This window comes from Gossypium hirsutum, chromosome A01 (assembly GCF_007990345.1).
Source record: "Gossypium hirsutum isolate 1008001.06 chromosome A01, Gossypium_hirsutum_v2.1, whole genome shotgun sequence".
NCBI lineage: Eukaryota > Viridiplantae > Streptophyta > Magnoliopsida > Malvales > Malvaceae > Gossypium > Gossypium hirsutum.
The window spans coordinates 8,503,059-8,524,099 of NC_053424.1; the positions used below are offsets into that span (position 1 = coordinate 8,503,059).

The 21,041-nt window shown below is 33.2% G+C and overlaps 1 protein-coding gene across 1 annotated transcript; it reads left to right on the top strand.

Moving 5' to 3' along the window:
• Window positions 1-17,549: 17,549 nt before the first annotated feature.
• LOC121204891 (NAC transcription factor 56) lies at window positions 17,550-19,498 on the top strand. The gene is made up of 4 exons (XM_041075662.1): window positions 17,550-17,679; window positions 17,758-17,949; window positions 18,054-18,361; window positions 18,467-19,498. Exons 1-4 carry the CDS (start codon window positions 17,661-17,663, stop codon window positions 18,980-18,982), a joined length of 1,035 nt encoding a protein of 344 aa, XP_040931596.1. The 5' UTR covers window positions 17,550-17,660; the 3' UTR covers window positions 18,983-19,498.
• The last annotated feature ends 1,543 nt before the right edge of the window (window positions 19,499-21,041 follow it).

Here is a 21,041-nt window from a genome sequence, read left to right on the forward strand (position 1 = left end):
TATATAATTCTTTTTTGTGAATTTCCATCAAATAAAGAAAATAAGAATCAACTCAACAAAATTAACAATCGTATAACATTTGCATGCATTTTTGCTTTTATGCATCCTTTATTTTACATTCTTTCACATGATTAATTATGAAGTTCATAAATCTAACAAGTTCAGTTAACTGGTATGATCCATAATTAATCATGTGAAAAAATGTAAAATAAAATATGCATAAAAGCAAAAACGCATGCAAATGTTATACGATTGTTAATTTTGTTGAGTTGATTCTTATTTTATTGAAATAATATTTTAATTAAGATAAATTGATTAATTTATTGTAAGTTATTAAATTCAAGTAATTAGTTTATAATTTTATGATCCAAATTCATAGTAGAATATTCGATTAGGGAACTTAATAGTGTATTGAATTGATATATTTAATCCCACTCATAAATATTTTATTGAAATAATCTTTTAATTAAGATAAATTTTATTAATATTTTAAAATTAATAGGTTTGCTTATAAGAAATAGTTATAATTTCACTTAAATTTATACAATATGTTATTATAGAGAGCTAATTTAATAAAGAATGTACTTCATAACTATGGATGTTGTTGTTATAAGTGAAAAGTTGTTAGAGAGGAATTAAATAAAATATAAAAAATTAGTTCTACTAAAAACTTGAATGTTATAACAAAATGTTATCATAGTAGGTGATTGTTATAAATAGAGCTGACTACGTATAGGTACAAAGAAAGTCCTAACTCATGAACAAATAAAAAATTTGTCAACTAATCACGATGAATTATAATTTTAAAGTTCTACATTATTGACATTTTTAAATAATATAATATTGTTACCTACAACATGATTAAACCTACAAATATATCATAATAGGATTCAAACAATTAAATGTCACCTTAATTTTACAAATGAATATTGCATGAACCTATTAAAATGTACTATTCAAATAACCTTATTGTGAGGCCTATGAACTTACAACACTCAAAAGATACATTTTATTTCCCATATAATTCATCTTATCTATTCCATAATATAAGAGTCTTCCCAAGCTTTGAGATGCTTCAATTGAAATTTTCAAATCATCATTTGAAGGACAAGTAAGCAATGGGATTTTGGTGTTGTGGGATTTAATTCGATTTTGGGAAACCTAACTAGCATATTTTAGTAATTATATTAACTCAGGTTAGATAAAGGACAGAAATTCCAACATTCTAGCATTAAGTAATTTAATTCTCTATGCCTACATACTAAAAATTATAAAAAAAAATTAAACATTATCTCTTTTCAAGTTTTATATATCTGAATTCGTCAAAAAAAACTCATCAAGACTCATATCTAGATGAGCTTCTTCTTTTTTTTTTTTAAATTTCGATTTCAATTCCTTTCTCACCTTGATTCAGAACTTATTTAAAAAAATAATAATTATTTTCGTTCTTTTCTATATACTTTGCATAACATAGTTAATGTTGCAGAACATGAAATCTGAATGCCTCAAAGAAGTTGAGTAAAAAAAATGGTAAGAGGATTGTAAAGAAAAGACATACAATGTGTTGTTTGATAAATTGAAAAATTAAGTGTTGAACAAATAAGAGTTGGAAAATTAAGTACTGAATTTAAATTATAAAATTTGTTTGATATATTACTTAAAATTAATTACATAATATAATCAAATTGTTTGATAAATATAGATTTTAAATTATAAAAAATTATTTTCTACATTTTATCCTTAATTTTTAAATATTTTACTTTATTCTAAACAAAAATCAAAATTTTAAACATAAGGTTTTTAATAGGATAATATAATAAAATAAATAAAATTGACTTAGAGTGTGTTTGATAAATCATTGAAAATTTTCATTTCATTGAAAATGAAAAATTTTAACATTTAATATTTTGAACGTGTTTGATAATCATTTTAATTTTTTACTTAATATAAAATTTTTAACAAAAAAGTGTCGAATAACATAAGTAGGTTGTGGCTACTTACCACTTAATTTAGAAAATATTAAATTAATTTTAATTTATTAAAAAGTTGAGATAAATTATCTTAATTTATTAAAAAGTTGAAATAAATTATCTTTTTTAAAAAATAAAATAATCAAACTAATATATTTATCCTCCAAAATAATATAAAATATTATATTAATAAGATTAAAAATTAATATAAATAATATTTTAAAAATTAATATTTACTTTTATCAATAAACATAATTATATTCAATATTTATATTTACTAATTTACCAAACAATTTTCTAATAAAAATTCAGTACTTGATTTTTCAACACTTAAATTTTTAGTTTATCAAACACACCCTTAATTGAAAATATTCTCTATTAAGTGAAAAGTAATTTCTATCTACTTATCATTTTCTTTACTTTTTCGTAGAAAAAAATTCTATCAAATTATTTTTATTTTTTGTTATAAAAAATGTGTGTCGAAACCTTTTTTGAAATTGACTTTTATTTAAAAATAAACAAAAACAGAGTCGCCACCAATCCTTTTTACGAGGTGTGATCAGATCACCTTGTAATTTGATCGTTTTAATAAAATGTTTAATTTATTAAAACAATGATTTTTTTTTGTCTACAAAATCTAGGAAATGAGTTCGGGAGTCGGCTATGCACAAGGAAGGATTAACACCCTCATGATGCCCAAAATTAGTACCTAGTTGATTAATTGAAGTCTTAGTGTCGAGAATTGAAAATTTGAAGGCCTTCTTATCTCGAGGTAAATAAAAAGGCTACATCCCGTAAGTTAGGACACGACATCTCAAATCCTTAAAAATAAGTTTGGTCATTATTCGATTATTAATTAAATCTCATGTGTTTTAGTTTTAAAAGGGATGTTCGGTTAGCTAGGTTTAAAGAGAAAGTCGAACCACGTAAGTTAGGGCACGACTTCTTAAATCTCCAAATACGGAACATTACCTTAATTTTAAATTTTCCTTCATCGAGTAATAACAAATGTAACATTTAAAGCAATGTATATTTATCTTATTTGAGTATAGTACAACAACGGATAAATATATCTAAACATAATGTATGATATAGTGATAATGGAACAATATAAAATGGCTATATGGGTAGAATGTTAGAATGATAGAATGATATATAATAAATAAATGGAGGAATACTATAATAATACTAATGTAATTGTAATAATAATAATATTATTAATGATCAAATTATAATAATAATAAAATAAATAAGGTAACTTAAAATAAAAATGAAAAATGCATGATTAAAAAGATAAATAAACATGACATGAAAGTGCCAAAAATAAAAGAAATAATAAAATAACAAGAACAAAAATTAAAAATAAAATAATAACGACAACAATAATAAACGAATAAAAAAATGCACAAATAAAATAATATGGACAATCTAATTTTTAAGTGATAAATAAATAAATAAACAGTTTGTAAAAAGGGTTGAAATTAGATAATCAAAGGATAAAATTGAAATTTAAATGAAATTAGGGGTATAAATTGTAAATAATGAAAAATAAACTAACAAAAAGAATAAAAGACCAAGCGAAAAGAAACAGGGACTAACTGAGAAATTATCCCAAATAAATGACTAAAATTTAACGTGCTAAAAAGAACAAGGGCTGAATGGGAAAATATCCCCAGCCTCCTTATGCGCACCGTTTCTCATAAGGACCAAAATAAAATAATTTAAAATTAAACGGTATAAATCAAAAAAAGAAATAGGACTATATTAAAAAAATGTTCAAAAAGCTGAAGGAATGAGGCGACAATTAGACCTTCCCTTCAAAAACACGTGGATCCTAAGGAGATTCAAGTCGGGTCGTCGAACCACCTTGAAACGGTGCCGTTTTGGCACCCTATTTAAGTAAAAAAATTCCAAAAAATTCATTTCAGCCCATTTTTTTTAAAAAAATCTGAAACCCTTTTCTTTTCTCTCTAAGCCATTCCCACATCCGGCCAAGAACCACCAGACGTCCGTCGTGGCCGCCAATCACCGACGATGGTGACCACCGTCTCCGGTGGTCGAGAAATTGCTCAAAATTCCTTTTAAACCCCCTTTTAGCCTAGAGCCCTGATTCGGGGCCAAACATTCAAGATTAAAGCCAAAATTCCTTTAAAAAAAAGGAGGAAGACCTTTCGACTTCCAATGTCCTCTGCCATATCTTTGGCCGAATCCCCATGATTCGACGGCCTCTTGGACAAGGGGGTACAGATAGTGGCGCGAAGACGAAAAAGCCAGGTAAGGTTTTATTTTTTATTATATATATTTTTTCTTTTGAGTCCAAGAAAAATAAAAAATAAATCACCTTTTTTGCTTAAAGTTAGTATCCGATTTCTGTCTTTTTGATTGATTTTTCTTGTATTTTTCTCTGTAAAAATTACAATCCGTGGTTATGGCTTTTATAGCTATATGTTACACTGTTTGTTACTATTTTTTTTTATTTTATTTACTGTTCTGTGTTGTCTTTGATACTGTTCTTGCCACTATTTGTTTTTTTCTTTTTTCTCTTTTTTGCAGGTGGCGATGGAGGCAACGGTGGGACGGAGAAGGGTGCCCTTGCCATTTTGGTGAAATGGAGGCAAGGGCGCATCAGGCCTCGGGACGAGGAGCCTCAGGTGACGAGCGGGTTGACGTGGGGCGCGGCGTAGAGGGCTAGGTTTTTTTTTTCTGAAAACTTAGTTTAGGTTGCGGGCTACTGGGCCATTAAGGTTTTCATTGATTTGGGTCATTTGGGTTTGTAAATTTGGGCCTGACATTTGTAAATGGACTGTTTTATTTTTATTATTTTCTTGTTTGGTTTCTGTTTGGGCCCGGGCTAAATTGGTCTATTACATTTGCCTCTCTTTGCTTGTTAACGTATAACAAGAATAGAGTAAGATTTTAAAAAGGGCCAATTTTGCTTGGTCTTGCCAAATTTTGACTTTTTTGGTACTTTTCTTTTTCAAGTAGTCTCATTCTAACCCACTACAACTATTGTAGTTTTAATCTACTCCACTACAACTTTATAGAGATGAGACTAGTAGCTTCAATCTGCTTCACTGCCACTTCAAGGAGATAAGATTCGTTATGGTAGATTAAATACAATCTACTGCAGCTTTAGAGGTATAGGATTTAGTTTCAATCTACTCCACTACAACTTTAAGGAGATAAGGCTTGTAACTTCAATCTGCTCCACTGCAACTTTAGGGAGATAAGATTTGTAACTTGTAGCTTTAATCTATTCCACTGCAACTTCAGGGAAATAAGATTTTTGGCCTCAATATACTCCACTACAACTTCAAGGAGATTAGATTTATAGCTTTAATCTGCTTCACTGTAACTTTAGGGAGATAAGACTTGTAACTTCAATCTTCTCCACTGCAACTTTAGGGAGATTAGATTTATAGCTTTAATCTGCTCTATTGCAACTTTAGGAGATAAGATTCACTATGGTAAATTCAATCCGTCCTATGCAACTTTAGGGGTATAGGATCTATGGTTTCACTGATTTGTTACACCATTCTCTATGAAACATAACCTGTAGAATCCATTTCATATGTCTATATTTATGCCAAGCGACTAGGATATTATAATCAGAATGAATCAAATACTCCTAATTAGATGTATATGAATGATGTTTGCATGAATGCAAAATGCCATTTTTTGATAATGATCCCCTTTTTAATGTTGTTCATCAAGGTTCTATCATTAACGTATATGAATGTATATGAATAATGTATATGAATGTTATTCATCAAGTTTCTATCACTGACGTATTATCCTGCCTTCTTGTTCAGCTGGTATTTTTAACAGGAAACCCGAAAAAGTAATCACAATTTAGACTATCCGTTTCCATATATTTCCCATCCTTAGATCTGGTTAGTTCTAACTAGTGGTCATGTTTCAAGTCCTTGTACCATTTAGAAACCTTTCATAACAATATGAAAAAATCCTTTTACATGAATATTGTTAGTCCATTAATCGTTATTTCAATGTAAAAATGCTTGAAAAAGGCTGTAATAATGAACAAGATTGAAATTTATTGGGAGCAAAACTCGAAATGAATAAATTAATCAAAATAGAAAATGTTGCTAAACTACAAAATGAGTAAGATGAAAACAGACACCCCAAATATCATTGTATGAGTTTCTCAACATAAACTTCTCAATGGCCATTTTGAGCCTGATATGTGTTTAAAAGATCTAGAGTACTTTGTTGATGCCTCAAGATGTAACGTTTCTCATTCTAAGAAGACCCGACCATCACATGTTCAATCTTTGATCTAAATCTGAGCTGCCCTTGCCTAGGTTTTCAACTTAAAACCCTTTTGGTTTCAAGATGCCCTTTTGCGAGTTTTCACCTTGGCCTCTCCCCCCTCCCCTTTTTTAGGTGAAGTATTTCTTTACTAAATCCGAATTCACAAGGTTAGGCAGGTTTTTGCCATCCATCTCAGTCAAAATCAGCATTCCTCCAGAAAAGGCCTTCTTTACCACATAAGGTCCTTCCCAATTTGGCATCCATTTTCCTCTAAAGTCTTTTTATATAGGCAGGATCTTTTTCAATACCAGGTCCCCCTCATGGAATTCTCTTGTGCTAACTTTTTTTTCATAAGCTCGCATCATTCATTTTTTTGGTACATCTGACCATGATGAATAGCTTTCAACCTCTTCTCTTCAATCAAGTTCAACTGATCATATTGGGATTTGATTCATTCTACTTTATCTAACTTCAACTCTGATAAAACTCGAAGATAAGGAATCTTAACTTCAATTGGCAAAACCGCCTCCATTCCATAAACCAACTAGAAAGGCGTTGTCCCGGTAGAAGTTCTAATAGATTGTAACACCCTAAACCCAGCCTAGACATTATGGCCGAATCCGATAGTGTCACATGGAATGGATTTCAAAAACAAAATTGTTAAGTAAAACCGTTCTAGTTAATTAATCTTTGTTTTAATTCGGAGAAAAATGCATGTCCTTTGTTATGTCAAAAATCGTACCTTTTTAACGGAAGCTTTGATAAAGTTCGTCTTTGAAAAAATCATTCGTATTTAAGAAAATATTCATTTTGATTAAAAATCGAGTTTAGACCAAAATCTCATAAATAGTTTAAAATCCAAATAAAGTCCATATAGTCCCCAAATTACATCAAAAGCAACCCAAAAAATAATTAAGAAATAAATACCGAAACTGAGTTTAAAACAGTTTAAATATGTGTGGCCACCTCGAGTCCTTTGCTGTGTAGAACCTTTAAGTCTGGGGATTACCTGTACAAATTAAACAGATAGGGTGAGTTTTCGCAAACTCAGTGTGTAATCCCCACAGAAAACATGCATATAGAACACATCAGAAGACAGTCAAATACAGGCTGGGTCGGAGCCAGTTACAGATTCAATTTGGGCCTTTGCCCAACCGGATATAGTTTCACAATTATATTAGAGCCTTGGCCCATACCAAATATAGAATGCAAACACAGTAAATCAGAATCCTACCCATCAGCCTCTACACACCATCTCCGTCCAGCCCTACACACCATGTGGGGATTAAATCAACCCACCCATCCCTACACACCTTTGCCCAATCGGATACAGTTTCACAATTATATTAGAGTCTTGGCCCATATCAGATACAGAATGCAAACACAGTAAATCAGAATCCTACCCACCAACCTCTACACACTATCTCCGTCCAGGCCTACACACCATGTGAGGATTAAATAAACCCACCCTGATACAATGCAACATACCATAAATGACATGCAAATATGCTAATAACAGAACATTCATTCAGTTCAGTACAATATCATGCTAAGTCAGACACCCTACAACCAGATCACATAGTTAGGGGTCTAAGTAAAGCTTACCGACCCTATAGTAGGTCTACAGTCAACTAGGGCGACCCGTGCAACCTTACGGAATATTTCAGAAAAATGGGCTCACACGCCCATGTGGCCTGCCCCTGTGGGCCCACACACCCATGTGGCCCATACGGCCCAAATTGGCCTTGGCTGTGTGATCAGAATTCCATACACCCGTATGGCCCACACGGCCCAATTCGGTCTAGCCCGTGTGTCACACACGACCTACCTGGCCAGTACACGGTCGTGTTTAGTACGTACGGCCTGGCCTCGTCGATCACACGCCCATGTTATGGCACACGATCTACCACACGGCTTACCACACGGTCGTGTGGCATAGATAGAATGGTTTTTGGCTTTCACTGAAACCTCGTTTTCTACATTTTCGGGTACACACATGGTTTCTAATTATGCTAAAACGTCTCCGAGCACTCCAGAACCTATAATTGACCAATTCCACTACATTAATCACTTATTCATTGAATTAAAAACCAAACCCAAATTAGGATATCCATCCTTAAAGCAATGAAACTTACCCCCAACACCTCGAATCAATTGATTACAAATCAGTATGGGAAGAGTCTCAATCCTCGCAATATGCTGTTGCCAAAACATCAATAACCCCCAATTAACACTTAGTATTTACAACTTACAAAGCACAAAACTTACTTACCAAAACGTGTAGCCCACGATGCACAAGGGAACGAAAGGAAAAGAACAAAAGAAGAAAAAAGATAAGGGAATATTAGAGTTTTGGCAGGATGGAGGAAAGGGAAAAGGGTAGAGAAGAAAAGGAAATTTTGCTTAACGTTAGAATTTTTGGGAAAAGTGCCAAAATTTTGTAAAAAAAATTAATCAAGATAATTCCCAACTCCCCATATCCCTCAAATCTCTCCACTCAGCCCACTACCCAGAATTTCTGTTTGTCCGAAACTCTCTCGGTCAAACGAACAAAAATAACATCCTTGCTTGCGTAGGGATTCGAACTCTAAACCTCCAACACACCAACACACATATTAACCACCAGACCAGCAAGCCCATTCTAATGTGAAAGTACAAAGAATTAATATAAGCCCATTGAATACAGTTAGGGCTTATTTTCAAAAATAACCAAAATTTGCCAAATGTAAGGCTTGAACTTGGGAGCTCTCACACTCACCCAGAACACTTAACCACTGAACCAGATACACAATTGTGTCTCAATTCACAAAAATAAAATATAATATTTTTAGGGCGTCACACTTCGATAAGCATAGAGGGAAAATAGTAACTTCTTATGCCAATCTTTATAAGTCTTTGTCATTTTCCCCACGATCTTCTTAATGTTTTATTGGCTACCTCCACTGCGTCATTCATTTTTGGGTGATATGGTGACGAATTGTGGTGTTTGATCTTGAATTGATTACAAACCTCCGCTATCGTACTGTTGTTCAAATTCAATATATTGTCAGATATAATTCTTTTTGGCATTCCATACCAACATATGATCTCTTTCTTTAAAAAATTGTTAACTATCAATTTTATGACATTGGCATATGAAGCGGCCTCTACCCACTTGGTGAAGTAAACTATGACTACAAAGATGAATCGATTCTTATTTGAAGCTTTTGGCAAGATCGACCTAATGACATCCGTGCCCCACATAAAGAATGGCTACGGAAAAGTCATAACATGAAGTGGTGAAAGAAGCACATGAATTTTGTCTCCATAAATTTGACACTTATGACATCTCTTGGCATAATTGATGCAATCCCCTTCTATGGTGGATCAATAATATTCAAATATCATGATTTACCTGGCCATTGTAAAACCACTGGCATGTGTTCCGTAAACACCCTCATTGACTTCTTCCATGATTTTCTTGGCCTCAATAGCGTCCACACATCTCAGTAGCACCTGATCTTTTCTTCTTTTGTATAGGATTTTCCCATCTACGACATAGTTATTAACCAGTCTTCTCAACATCCTTTAATCATTGTCGGTTGCTTGATCAAGGTATTCTCGATTCTTCACATAACATAGTATATTGTGGTACCAAGGGTGATAATCCTTTTCTTCTTTCTCGATATTGTAACAATGAGCCGGAGCCTCATAGATACTTATCTGGATAGGTTTTACATCCTTTTGTTTGTTCACTTTAATCATGGAACCTAAAGTAGCCAGGGCGTCAGCCATTTGATTTTCATCTTGTGGAAAGTAGCAGAAGGTGATGTCATCAAACTCTTTAATTAACTCAAGTACCAGCCTTCGATAATTAATAAATTTGGGGTCTCTCGTCTCCTATTCACCTTTGAATTGATAGATCACCAGTGCAGAATCCCTATATACCTCCAGTACCTCGATCTTGTGTTCTATGGCTGCACGGATACCTATGATGCATGCTTCATATTTTGCCATGTTATTTGTGCAATCAAAGTCAAGTTTACTGTTGAAAGGATAATGATCTCCATTTGAGGGTACTAGGACGGCCCCAATTTTGTTACCTATAGCATTTGAGGCCCAATCAAAATTTAGTTTCCAAGGATGTCCTTCTTAGGCACCTTCTTCAGTAGTCACAACATACATCAGATCTTCGTTTGGAAAATCGAAATTTAAAGGCTCGTAATCTTCTAGAGCTCTACTGGCTAGAAAATCTGTTATTGCACTCCTTTTTATTGCCTTCTGATTCACATAGATTATATCAAATTCGAAAAACAGAATTTTCCATGAGGTCATTCTTCCATTCAGAGCAGTTGACTCCATCATGTATTTTAGAAGGTCCATTTTTTGTATTAGCTAGGTTGTATGGTACAGCATGTATTGTCTCAGTCTCCGAGTTGTCCAAATCAATGCACAACATAACTTCTTAATTGTCGAATATCTTATCTCATATTCGGTGAATTCTTATTAAGGTAGTATATCGCTCTTTCTTTCTTTCCTGACTCATCGTGTTGGCCAAACACGCATCCCATAGAATTTTTAAATATTGCTAAGTATAACATCAGTGGCTTATCTAGACTAAGTGGCATCAGTATTGAGGCATTGGACAGGTAATATTTTGACCTATGGCACTTCTCATCCCATATACCTGGATTGTGTTTCTTAAGTAGACGGAATATGGGGTCGTATTTCTCGACCAGTTGTGAAATGAACTAAGGATGTAATTTAATCTCCCTAAGAAACCCCGAACCTCTTTTTGAGTGCGCGTTGAAGGTAACTCCTGTATAGCCTTGACTTTATCCGGGTTGATCTCAATCCACTTTTTACTTACTACAAATCTTAACAATTTTTCGGACCTAGCCTCAAAGGTACATTTTGCTGGATTGAGTTTTAACTAGAATTTTCTCAACCTCCAAAATAGTTTCTACAGGACTTGCACATGCTCCTTTTCTGTTCGAGATTTCGCAATCATATCATCAACATAAACCTCGATTTCTTTGTGCAACATATCATAAAACAAAGTCACTATGGCTCTTTGATATGTCGTTCTTACATTTTTCAGTCTGTATGGCATCATTTTATAGCAAAATGTCTCCTACATGGTTACGAATATGGTCTTTTCCATGTCTTTAGGATGCATCTTTTTGTTTGGTTGTATCTGGAGAAACCATTTATAAAAGAGAATAGTGAATAACTTGTCGTATTGTCCACTAAGGTGTCGATGTAAGGCAACGGGAAATTTTCCTTCGAGCTGGCTTTCTTTAAATGCCTATAGTCTACACACATTCGTACTTTCCCATCTTTATTAGAGACGAGAATTATGTTGGCTACCCATTACGAGTATTTAATCACTTATAAGAAACTAGCATCGAATTGCTTCTTATCCTCTTCTTTTATTTTTAATAGGACGTCGGGCTTCATTCTTCGAAATTTCTGTTGAACTGGCTTGTACTCTTCCCTTATAGGAAACCGGTGTAACACGATATCAGTACTTAGACCAGGCATGTCTTGATATGACCAAGTGAAGACATCTTTGAATTCTTGGAGTAACTCAATGAGGTCTCACTTTGCCTCTACAGTGATGCAAGCTCCGATCTCTACCTCTTTCTTTTCTTTTTTGTCTCTCAAACTCACAATTTCTACTAACTCTTTGTATGGTAGGACTTGTTTCTCATCTTGTTCTACCATCCTAAACAAATCAGGAGATAGGTTATAATCTCGATCATCTTTAAAGTCCTGAGGTTTCTCTGGGCACATATCCTACTCAAAAAGAGACTTTCAGTCAGCAGCAGCATCGCTCATATCATTGATATCTAGAGGCCTATTGTAGGAATAAAGGAAGACATAAAGAACAAATAAATCTAAGAATGATTATTTGTGTGGTCTGAGTATGAATGAAATGGAAAAAATAAAAGAATATTTGCCAAGATGAAACATAAAATGCATTTTATTAGAATAAAAATATTTAACATATGCCTTTTCACAAAAAGGATTCTTATTACTCCTACGCTTAAAGTAATAAGTGTGTTTTGAACATTACTTTGAATTAATTCTAAAAATTGCAGAGATCTCTTCCGCAGTCCAATTGTTCAAAATACTTTCGGGGATATAAGGACAAATGCCTGATAGGTTCTCCCCAATTCCTTCTTCGGATATGGCATTGATACTTAAGTTTTTTAACATTCCTTCCGGGATTTTTTTGTGACATCTTTCGTTTAGGATGAATGATTTCTCTTGATACGAACATTTTGAATATATGGGGAAAGGTCATCGGTTCCCACTTGACCTCTCCCTCACTCGGTCGAGCTTTTCTTCTTTTTTTCTTCTTCTCCAGCTCCTTCTTATTTTGCCTCACAATGGCTTATATCCTAAGCCAAAGCGGTTTCGCTTATCCATTAGCATTAATGCCTCGACTCTTCCTTGAAGATATTTTTCAAGTCCTCTTCCAAGCAAGGCTCGTTTTCCAACAGTCAACAGCAGGCTCATCTTCGTGGTTTTGGATATTTTGAGTACTGGGATCTTATTCCCTTCGACAATAAAGGTTGAATTAACAAATTTCAGTGATTGAAAGGAATATTCTATTGCCTTTTCATTCGCTCCTATGTATGGTGTGTCACTAGTTACAAATTCAATAATATCCTCTTCAGCGTTTATCATCACCAGTCAACCCTCTGTTACCAACTTCAATTTTTGGTGTAGTGACGACGGCACTGCCCTAGCCGAGTGAATCCAAAACCACACCAACAAGCAATTATAAGAGGGCTTGATATCCATCACCAAAAAGTCTACTTAGTATGTGTTTGGACCAATTAAAAGAGGTATTTCAATCATCCCATCACCCTCTTTTCTGTACCATCGAATGCTTTCACTATATTTTGGCACGTCTTCATGTGAGAGCTATCCACTAGCAATTTATTCAGTGTAGAGCCTTCGTAGATCTCATGCCCCCTGGCAGTATTTCATCGTCATTAAAAAAGATGAAATTTTTGGCACTTAGATTGTTAACTAGACGATCTAGCTTGTTTACAGAGATATCACCAGCGACATAAGTTTCATTTAACACATTCATCAACGCGCTACAATGTGTCTTTAAGCTCAAGAGCAAAGCTAGTACCGATATGTGTTTGTGTAACTATTCTACAAAATTATACTCGTTATGCTTTAAGAATTTCAAGAATTTCTTAGCCTCATTCTCAGTTACCGGCTCATTAACAGGTGATTCAAGTCTAGCCATCTTTTCTTCTTTGTGTTCAACCGCTAATGTTTTTTTTCTTTAAAGGGCTCGGTTCTTGCATTTGTAGGGTCATAGCGCGTCCCACTGCGCGTGTAGAAACCAACATCCTGGCCCTCTTCTGAAGTGCTAATCGAGTCCTCTTCTCCTGGGATTATCATGTTGCTATCCTTATAGGGAAAAGCCATGGGTTTCTGAATAATGACTCTTGGCGCAGCTTATATTCTTGTTTCATTATTTCTCAGCCATAAAATAATCACTAGCAGGTGGTTGACCTTGTAGACCTTCTCTATTGATCTTTTCTTTAAGGCACAAACGTCTCCTCATTCCAAGCCTTTAACATTTTCAAAGAACTCCAACTCCTTGTTATTTATCAGACTTTGCACCAAAGCTCTGAATTCAGTGCACTCTTGGATTTCATGACCTTCTTCAGCATGGAACTCACAGTAGCTCCTCACCCCTTTAGGTAACTCCTCCGAATCTTGAACAATTAATCTTATGTTTATCATCTTTTGCCAAACTCATTTTAGTGGGGTTTTTACTTCCACCACATCAATTTTGGTCCTCTTTACTGCATTCTCAATTATCGCGTTTACTCCTTGATTTAAATGGTTGGGTAACGGATTTTCTATCACATTAGGTCTCGATGGATCATTGAACCTTACGATTCCCATCTTGGTGAACATTTCAATCAACCTTTTAAAAGCAGTGCACTTCTCGATTGAGTGTCCCATTTTTCCTTTATGATACCCGTATTGAGCATTCGCATCATACCATTTTGGGAACGGAGGTTGCATGAGTTTTAAATAAAACCGGGATACCACGTGTGCATCGAACAAATTCTAGTATAACTCTCTGTATGTCATCGGGATGGGTGTGGATTAGAGTTTTTTCGTGTTAGGCCTTGAGTTTGATTCTTGCCTTGATGGGCATTGATGACTAGTTGTTACGGTCTTTGGTTGGCCTACAGTGACCGGTTTTGAATAACTTTTTATTATACACATTCGAGCTATTCACTTCATTTTCTTTCTTTCTCGGGGTTGATCTTTTGACGTTTTCTTCCGCGTCTATTTTTCCACTCCTTACTACATTTTCAATCATTTATTCGAACATTACTATATCTGAGAAGCTTTTGGTAGCATTTCCCAACATATGGTTAATGAACAAAACTTTCAGAGTATTTATGAAAAGCATTGTTGTCTCCTTCTCTAGAAGAGGTGGTTAGACTTGCGTTGCCACCTCCCTCTATCTCTGAGCGTACTACCTAAAGCTTTCATTTTACTTTTTTTCCATATTTTGTAGTATAATTTTGTTGGGTGTTATGTCAGTCACATGGCTGTATTGTTTCATGAAAGCCTGTGCCAAGTCTTTTCATGAGTTGATTTTGGCACAGCTTAGCTGGTTATACCACTTGGCAGCTGACCCGATCAGACTATGCTGGAAGCAATGGATTAACAATTGGTCATTATTGACGTATCTCGTCATTCTTCTGCAGAACATTATGATATGGGCTTCAGGACAACTAGTCCCATTGTATTTTTCGAATTCTGGATTCTTGAATCTTGGTGGGAGTACTAGATCTGGGATTGAGCTCAACTCCTTAGCATCAACCCTGTAAAGGTAGTCAGCATTCTTTATAGCTCTGAATCCCTAGGGATTCGACGGCCTCTCGAACCGGAGGGGCCACCGATAATGGTGCGAAGATGAAAAAGGCAAGTAAGGTTTTATTTTTTATATTATATTTTTTTTTGAATCAAAGAAAAATAAAAAATAAATCACCTTTTTTTGCTTAAAGTTAGTATACGATTTCTGTCTTTTTGATTGATTTTTTTCGTATTTCTCTCTGTAAAAATTACAATCCGTGGTTATGGCTTTTATAACCATATATTACACTGTTCGTTACTATTTTTTGTATTTTCTTTACTGTTTCATGCTGTCTCTGCTACTATTCTTGCTACTATTTGTTTCTGTCCTTTTTCTCTTTTTGCAGGTGGTGGTGGAGGCAACAGTGTGACGGAAAAGGGTTAGCTTGCCATTTCGGTGAAATGGCGGCAAGGGCATGTCAGGCCTCAGGACAAGGAGCCTCGGGTGGCGAGCGCGCGCTAAGTTTTTTTTTTTCCTGAAAACTTAGTTTAGGTTGTGAGCCACTAAGGCCATTTGGGCTTGTAAATTTGGACCTGACATTTGTAAATGGACTATTTTATTTTTATTATTTTCTTGTTTGGTTTTTGTTTGAGCCCGAGCTAAATTGGCCTATTACAATGTGTAAAAAATTAAATTATTTAAAATATTAATTTTCAATAATTATGATGTAATATTTGTTATTTGATTGACAAAATGTAAATTTAAAGATATATTTTATTAAATTGTCCTCATAAAATTTCCTTATTTTTTACTGTTTATTATACAAATATAGGATCTTATTTTATATTGCTAATAAATAAATTTATTTCTTTAATAAATTAATTTCATATATCTTGAAACTGGAGAGCAACGATAAATAGTCAAAGTTTCTCTTTTAATCAAAATGACAGGGAAAGAATGAAGAAAATTATTTTTTATAAAAAGTAATATTTGAGCATAATGTAATAGAATTTGACTCAGTAATTATTATTATTATTTCATTATGAATTATAAAATGAATCTAACGCAATAAAAATAAGAATAAAATTATCAAAAATGTTATTTTATCAAGGAAATATAATTACCTTGAAACTGTTGAGAATGTGAGATTTTCAATTAAAAGTAAACATGAAAATATTATATTAGAATCTCACATTACTCCATAAATATTATATTTCATGAACTAAATACATCTTTATATTTATTTAATTACTATTAAATTAATTATATATATATTCAACAAACCCACATCCATATTTTTTTAAATTTATCAAATTAACTGTTTTAATTATTTTAAGATTGAAATTTTAGCTATTTAATCTTAAAAATTATAAAATAATTAAAATATATGAATATCTTTATGCTAAAAATTATTATTATTCATTTTTTTAATAAATAAATTGGCGTTTTATCAAAAACTTTATAAGAGTATGGATATATTAAGCGAGAAATAAAAACATCAATCTAACATTTTAAGTTCTTAAATCTCAATCAATGTAGACGTGAAAATAGTCGTCGGCGCTTTAAGACAAATAAGATTAAACAAATTTTTGAAGATTAAGTAAGTAAAAAGAGGACAGAAAACAATTAACACACATCTCAATCATCAATCCAAATTTATATTACAATTATAATCCCCTTTTTAATTTTGTCAATTTTATTATAATATTAAACACAATAAATATTATCTATTGTCGATCTGTTTTATATAAATTATCAAAAAATTTAATTAATTCAATCAATTTTTAATTCGAATCAATAAATTTACAGATCAATCGATTTATTTTCTTTTTTTAAATATACGTATCAACCGATTTTCGATCTTGTCCGACCATGGGTTTAGTGGTTGTAGTGGTAGCTATAATCACCAAAATGAGGGTCGGGTGGTGGGATTTGCATAACAAAAGCATGACATCTGAAGCGTAAAGCTTGTTACCACCCCCACATCACTAAAGTCCGTCCATATTATCTTTTTGTTGCCTTGTGTGGGGGTGTGGTCCCCGCCACCCCATTCATTGCTCACGTGTCAATCAGTCCCACATTTGGGTTCGTTGTCGTCCTCCTCATTATCAATCTCTTTAGCAATTTATTACGCACGAAACTAAATTTATATTTATATTTCTTTTTCAACAGTTAGATTAATTTTTTTATTTTCTGTAAAATAAAGAACTAAATTTTGACAAAATAAAGTAGATGGACTGATTTATCAATTTTCATAAAGTAGAAGGATGAAACTTAGAATTAGACCAATTAACTTCTTACTTTGCATGCCTTGTGTCAACCTTTGCTGTGCATGGGGATTCAGCCAATTAAAACCTGAGCTTAGTCTTTAGCAACTTAGCGAAATGACCAGACTAACCTTCAAACCCGTCACGTGGCTTGTCGGGATTAGGTGGATTAAATAGTAACAGATGCCAACTTTGGTGTATTAAATCCTGGCCCACCTTTCATAATCTTGTTCTAATGCCCATTTATAAAGAAAATGGTCATGCCAACTCTATGCAACATTTTTTTAGCAGCCTCTCAAAACAAACCATAAAAATCCTATGATGCTCTTCTTCTCTGGTAAACTTTCAGAATTCAAAGTAAAATATTCTCAATTTCATTACTGAATTATATATACATACATATATATATTTGAAGGTGTCGCAATGGAGAGCACCGACTCGTCGACCGGCTCACAGCAGCCGAACCTCCCACCGGGATTCCGGTTCCACCCCACTGATGAGGAACTAGTGGTACACTACCTCAAGAAAAAAGCTAGCTCCGCTCCTTTGCCGGTTGCAATTATTGCTGAGGTTGATTTGTACAAGTTTGATCCATGGGAATTGCCAGGTAAACTAAATTATTATGTTTTTAAACTATTTAATGGAAAAAGGGTATAAATTTATATGATTCTGATAAAATAATCATTTTGGATTTGATTTGGGGTTTCGCAGCGAAGGCAACGTTTGGTGAACAAGAATGGTACTTTTTTAGTCCGAGAGACAGGAAGTACCCGAATGGAGCGAGACCGAACAGGGCGGCTACCTCGGGTTACTGGAAGGCAACCGGGACGGATAAGCCGGTGTTGACTTCGGGAGGGACTCAAAAGGTTGGTGTGAAGAAGGCACTGGTTTTCTATGGAGGGAAGCCCCCTAAAGGGATCAAAACCAATTGGATCATGCATGAATATAGGCTTGCTGATAATAAGACTAACAACAAACCCCCAGGATGTGACTTGGGCAACAAGAAAAACTCACTAAGGGTAAATCACTTTATTTATTTTTTTGGTCATATTTATTTCATGTTAATGGTTTTAATATGATATCATGAATTGATCTTTGTTTTTGTTGCTTTTTTGGTTTTACAGCTTGATGATTGGGTGTTATGTCGAATCTACAAGAAAAACAACGCGAATAGACCTCTGGAACATGATAAAGATGACTCCGTGGACGACATGCTTGGTACTGTACCACCTTCAATATCAATCAGTAGCCAACATAATCCAAAATTCCACTTCTCAACAAAGGGAACAAGTTTTGGCACATTACTAGAACATCAAGAACATAATAGTCTGTTTGATGGAATGATGGGGAGTGATGGGATTAACAGTGCCTCCATGGTTAACCCTCTCAAAAGGGCCCTCCCGTCGCTTTACTGGACCGACGATGAAACCGCTGGACCATCGACGAGCAAGAGATTCCATGGGGATAGCAATGATGGGAGCATGGAGAAAACAGATGGGAATGGTTCAATTGCCACTCTGCTCAGCCAGCTACCACAAACCCCTCCATTGCAGCAGCAACAAGCAGCAATGTTGGGGTCAATGGGAGATGGGATATTTCGTCCTCCATATCAACTTCCAGGACTCAACTGGTACTCTTAATTAAATTTCCAGGTAGAGTGGGGGTCAAGCTGTCAGTATCATGTTACATAATTCTTGATACAGTCATTAAAATTATAGTGTCTGAAGGATTTGGGAGTATTGGGATAAAAAAGATTTGAGATTTTGGTTATTAGGGCAGAGATTAGATGAATCAGGCCTCATTGTTTCTTTGAGTGTAACAGTTAGCTGCCAAATTTCATCTCTTGAGGCCATAGGTAAATTTTATAATATATATAGTTATATAGATTGTATACATACAAACATACATACATACATTCATACATACATATATATATATGTAGTTTGTTGTTTATTATATAGAGAGAGATGCAATGAAAAAGAAGAAAAGGGTGGGGATAAATGAGGGAGGTGGAAACTTGCTGTAGAAAATAAATAATAATAACTGATGGATATGATAAAATATTTTGTTTTTAGGATACAAAACTGAAAATCTTGTACAGAAATCCTTGTTGATGATGCACATTTTTAAGAATATATTGTTTTATAGTTTGTCTATATCAATATTTTGTGCCAAGTTTGGAATTTCTATGGTTAAATCCCCATTAACCCTACAGGGTATAACTTTTTTTATTTTTTCCAGCTTTTCAGTTAATTAGGTTTTCAAAGAATCAGCACTCGAATATCCAAATAATTCTTTTTTTTAAAATTTAACAAAACTGAGAATTTTGTATGCCAAAGCATGCGATGTGATTATGTATAAATGGATCAACTCAGAAGTGATGGATATTTGTGAATAAAATATTATTATGAAAAACAATTACAAATCTCGAAAAATCTTAAAATCGATACCAAGTATATATAGAAGGGATCTAAAATAGAAAGCTTTCCCACTTCTTAAAATATGATACATATTTAATTAACTTGAATTTAAAAGTGAAATAGTTTTGAAAATAATAATATTAAATTGTATAAATTGACTAATAATATAATTAGAACAATAATTATGATTATAGCAGTAATAGGTAGGAATACTCAATAATTGGTTGATAAGAGCTGAAGTATATGGGGCCAAATTACTATTTTTAACTTTTTTCTATTATTACTATAATTTTAAACTAAATATTTTAATTTTTTTAAACCCATCACCTGATTTAATTTATTGCTAATCTATGACCTTATTGACAATTGTTTATATAAAATCCTTAAATTGTATTATTATAAAATTATTTTTCAATTGTCAAATGTCAAGCTATGGATTTTTTTTTCCTTATCTTCCTTTTTTTCACTTGACAAAGATGGTTGATCTCCTCGACAATGAAAGATAACAATTTTAAAATGTTTGAATAAAGAAAGATACCATTAAATTTTTATTTATTTATTTACTATTTCAAACAAGATGAAAAATAGGGTTGTAGAGAAAATACTTAATAACTTAAGCCTAAAGTTTTTATATAAAATAAAAAGTAAAAAATTTCAAAACATTGACCAATTGCTAAGAGATACATATATCCCTCCCATGACTGAGTGCTTCAATAGTTCTCAGTAGTTGTCTTATGCATGTTTAATTAAATTAAGAATAATTTAAACCCACAAACACAATTTTTTAAGATATATATATATGTATGTATGATACCGTGATGGGTTTAAATTGGAAATTTTAAAAGTTGAATCTTTTTCAATCATAATTATAATTAATATATATTTGTATAAGTTTAATTTATTAGTGGTGAATTTTGAGAGAATTTAGTAAAATTTTAAAAATATTTAGGAATTTAATTAAAATTAGTAAAATTTCTCAAAATTTGGGGACAAGGCTCCCTAAGCCTTATAAGGATTTGTCCTACAATTCATAAATGATCATTATATTCAAGGGCAAATTTAAAGGGGTTCGTAAGGGCCTCGCCCCTTAAAATATTTTCTGACTTCGGCCTTAGCTATATCATTGTGGTAAGAGTCAATAATTACAATATACAAATGGACAACATATATTCGGATAAGATCTATACACAATGAAACTTAAATAAGAATAAAACATAAATTAAAAGCTCTCACAATAGGATTTGAACATAAAATCTCTAAAGACCAAAATTTCATTAGC

Excerpts from the sequence above, each read along its gene's own strand:
- LOC121204891 (XM_041075662.1), top strand. Across the intron at positions 17,950-18,053 it reads TGATCCATGGGAATTGCCAG|CGAAGGCAACGTTTGGTGAA; the intron begins GTAAACTAAATT and ends GGGGTTTCGCAG. Across the intron at positions 18,362-18,466 it reads ACAAGAAAAACTCACTAAGG|CTTGATGATTGGGTGTTATG; the intron begins GTAAATCACTTT and ends TTGGTTTTACAG.